Source organism: Arachis duranensis, chromosome 5 (assembly GCF_000817695.3).
Source record: "Arachis duranensis cultivar V14167 chromosome 5, aradu.V14167.gnm2.J7QH, whole genome shotgun sequence".
Taxonomy (NCBI): domain Eukaryota; kingdom Viridiplantae; phylum Streptophyta; class Magnoliopsida; order Fabales; family Fabaceae; genus Arachis; species Arachis duranensis.
This window is the reverse complement of record NC_029776.3, coordinates 20,625,984-20,628,590: the sequence shown is the minus strand read 5'-3', so window position 1 is coordinate 20,628,590 and position 2,607 is coordinate 20,625,984. Positions and strand designations below refer to the sequence as shown.

Genomic DNA, 2,607 nt, shown 5'->3' with positions numbered 1-2,607 from the left:
AGATATATGATGAAGTATTAGCATAGCTATATTTATCAGAAAATACTGATATTAATCTACACCGGTTGATTCTGAGTCCAACTATTATATTATTAATCTTATCTTTTATTTTAATTAAAGCAGGTCAAATAATAATATAATAATACTCAAGCAGATAAAATAATAATATAATAATATTATAATATTTTTTTTTAGATTCGGTTCGGCTCGTTAAACTGAGTCTGACCACAAAAATCAGAATTTTAAAATTCCTAGCCAAAGCAGCTCAAAAACTAAGTTTTTCGCGACTGAATCGACCAACTTAACTTAATAGAAATGCCTGCTTGTTGATGATAGAGTAATGATATAGATTGAAGTGCTTGATAAGGCAATAGAAGTGTTTGGAGATACTTGTTGTTTTAGTGAATTTCCAAAAAAAATCCGTTTCTTCAGAAATAAATCCCATTTTTTCAAGAACTAGGCCTTATACATCACCATTTGTTTACTGCTTTATTAAATTACTACCTAAAATTTCTCTACGAGTGTTATTCAAGTTCTAAATGAAAGGGTCTCTAATGCCAAGTTGTATGTCAACCATAACATATGACATACCATATGTTTAAAAGAGAAAACCCCTTCAAATTATTGTTCTCCTTTTTGGTCGTTCAAGATCACGAAATGATCTGAGATTTTATTATGGAAGATCATTAATTCATTATTATCGTCTATCGCTTTGTAAAAACTTGATCAAGCTGATAATAGTTTCTCTGGTAAATCCTTATAAATTGAATAATTTTAGTAATTGAAATGAATATAATAATTATATATTTTTGTCCTAATTCGTGATCATGATTCATTAGTCATTTCGTGGGTAAACTTCATTATCTTGTACTGTATTAATGCAAATTACCTTAATTATTAGTATCTTATTACGCAAACGAGACACAGGAGGCAAACTATGAGGGGAATAATTAACAAGATTTTTGGCCATGAAATATCATCTATGAAATGACAAGCCGCTGAAGAGAAATGCAGTCGACCTACAGAATAAAAAGCTATTGACGCACAGAGAAATGCAGCAGAAAACTTATACTCATTCATGTATTTTTATGACATGATTTTAGATTTTTTTATCGCTTAAAAGATCTAGAATTCATTTTTTTTATTAAAAATTTATGGAAAAATTCACCTAAATCCTAGAGATATACACAGAATTGAAGTTTCCAAATATCCAATGCAAGAAGCATACGCCAAGTGGAGGCAAAAGATAACTAAAAAATTAAAAGCAGAGACAGTACTGAGAATAATGAACAATTAAAAAGTTGAGGAAGTATTAATTGTGTTGAGGAAGTGGCGGAGGTTGGCCAAATTTCAAGATATAGGCAAGTTGATAAACGGGGCGTAGCTGTGGGATGAGTTGTGCATCCAAGTAAGCGTCACAGGAGAAACACCAGACTGATAGATCACTGAAGCTGAGTGCCACACAGTGGTTGGTGCGCCGCGAGTGGGACAGCATGTGTTTGTTCACAAAACGGCTGCACAGCACCTCCTTACACGATAGACACAACCAGTTTTCAGACGGGTGTTGGCACCTGAAATTCAGAAATAATATTGATTAATTAATTAATTTCAAATGGGAAGAGCGAGCAAAAACAAAAGAAGGTAAAGGTAAAGGTGATTCACTCGTAGCAGGGAGTATTCTGAGGGGCTGGAATATGGCTGAGATCAGGGGAGAGGGAACACAGATGATCGCATGAACTTCGAGCTTCCACCCAACCCGATTCTGATCCGTACTCTTCTTCTCCTTCACATAACCCTAAACCTAAACCTGGACGCTCCTGATCCTGATCCTGATCCATTATCAATATTCAATTGGATTCGCCATGCCTTTGCCTTTGATTTATGATGAAAAAGAAAAGGATAATCATATTCATACTTACCGATCGAGAAGAAGAGGAGGAAGCCATGCTTACTTGCTTCAGCTCTGAACTCTGATGCTTTCTATCTCAAATCGATCTTGCCTCCCATTGCGGATTCGGCCATTCAGATTTTATTGATTTAGAATTTGGAGTAATCTTTTTTTTAAATAAGAATAAGATGGCCATTATCTTAATAAAAAAATATTTTTTTAATAATAAAATATTTTTTTANAAAGTTCGTCCAAATAAGTCTTATATAATTTTTTATTTTTGTTAATTATTTTTTCTAAAAAAATACTGATTAAATTTTTTATTATTTATAAAATATAAATATTTTATTAAGTTGTCATATATGTGTATTCAATATATTTTAGATATGATATTCGTCAATATTCATCTTTTTATTCAATATATTCTTTATTTAACTATGTTTTAATAAAAAATAATAACTAAAAAAAACTCTTTTTCAAATAATATTTAGACACAGCAACTAGAAGCTGAAACTTAACCAAATTGAAAAAATTAGTTAAATTATTGTAAAGCTGGCATAAAATTAATTATTATGTAAATTAATTTAGCTAGTTATCTGCATCTTAGATAAAAATATACAATGTATATAAAATTTGTAGATATAATTTCAGATCTTGAGACTCATTCTTCAATTCTCTCTCTCGGTTTCTAAATTTCACTTCTTGCTAAACTCTCTTCT

The 2,607-nt window shown here is 31.0% G+C and overlaps 1 protein-coding gene across 2 annotated transcripts; it reads right to left on the bottom strand.

Moving 5' to 3' along the window:
- Positions 1–1,224: 1,224 nt before the first annotated feature.
- On the bottom strand, positions 1,225–2,046 carry LOC107488668 (uncharacterized). 2 transcript variants are annotated; one of them, XM_016109428.3, is made up of 3 exons: positions 1,920–2,046; positions 1,663–1,829; positions 1,225–1,571 (listed from the first exon to the last, which is right to left on the bottom strand). In XM_016109428.3, the coding sequence occupies exons 1-3, from the start codon at positions 1,944–1,946 to the stop codon at positions 1,313–1,315; spliced, it is 453 nt and encodes a 150-aa protein (XP_015964914.1). In that variant the 5' UTR covers positions 1,947–2,046; the 3' UTR covers positions 1,225–1,312. The 2 variants fall into 2 exon arrangements, with proteins under 2 accessions (XP_015964914.1, XP_015964915.1); XM_016109429.3 differs by having other exon boundaries at positions 1,663–1,823; positions 1,920–2,026.
- Between the last annotated feature and the right edge of the window lie 561 nt (positions 2,047–2,607).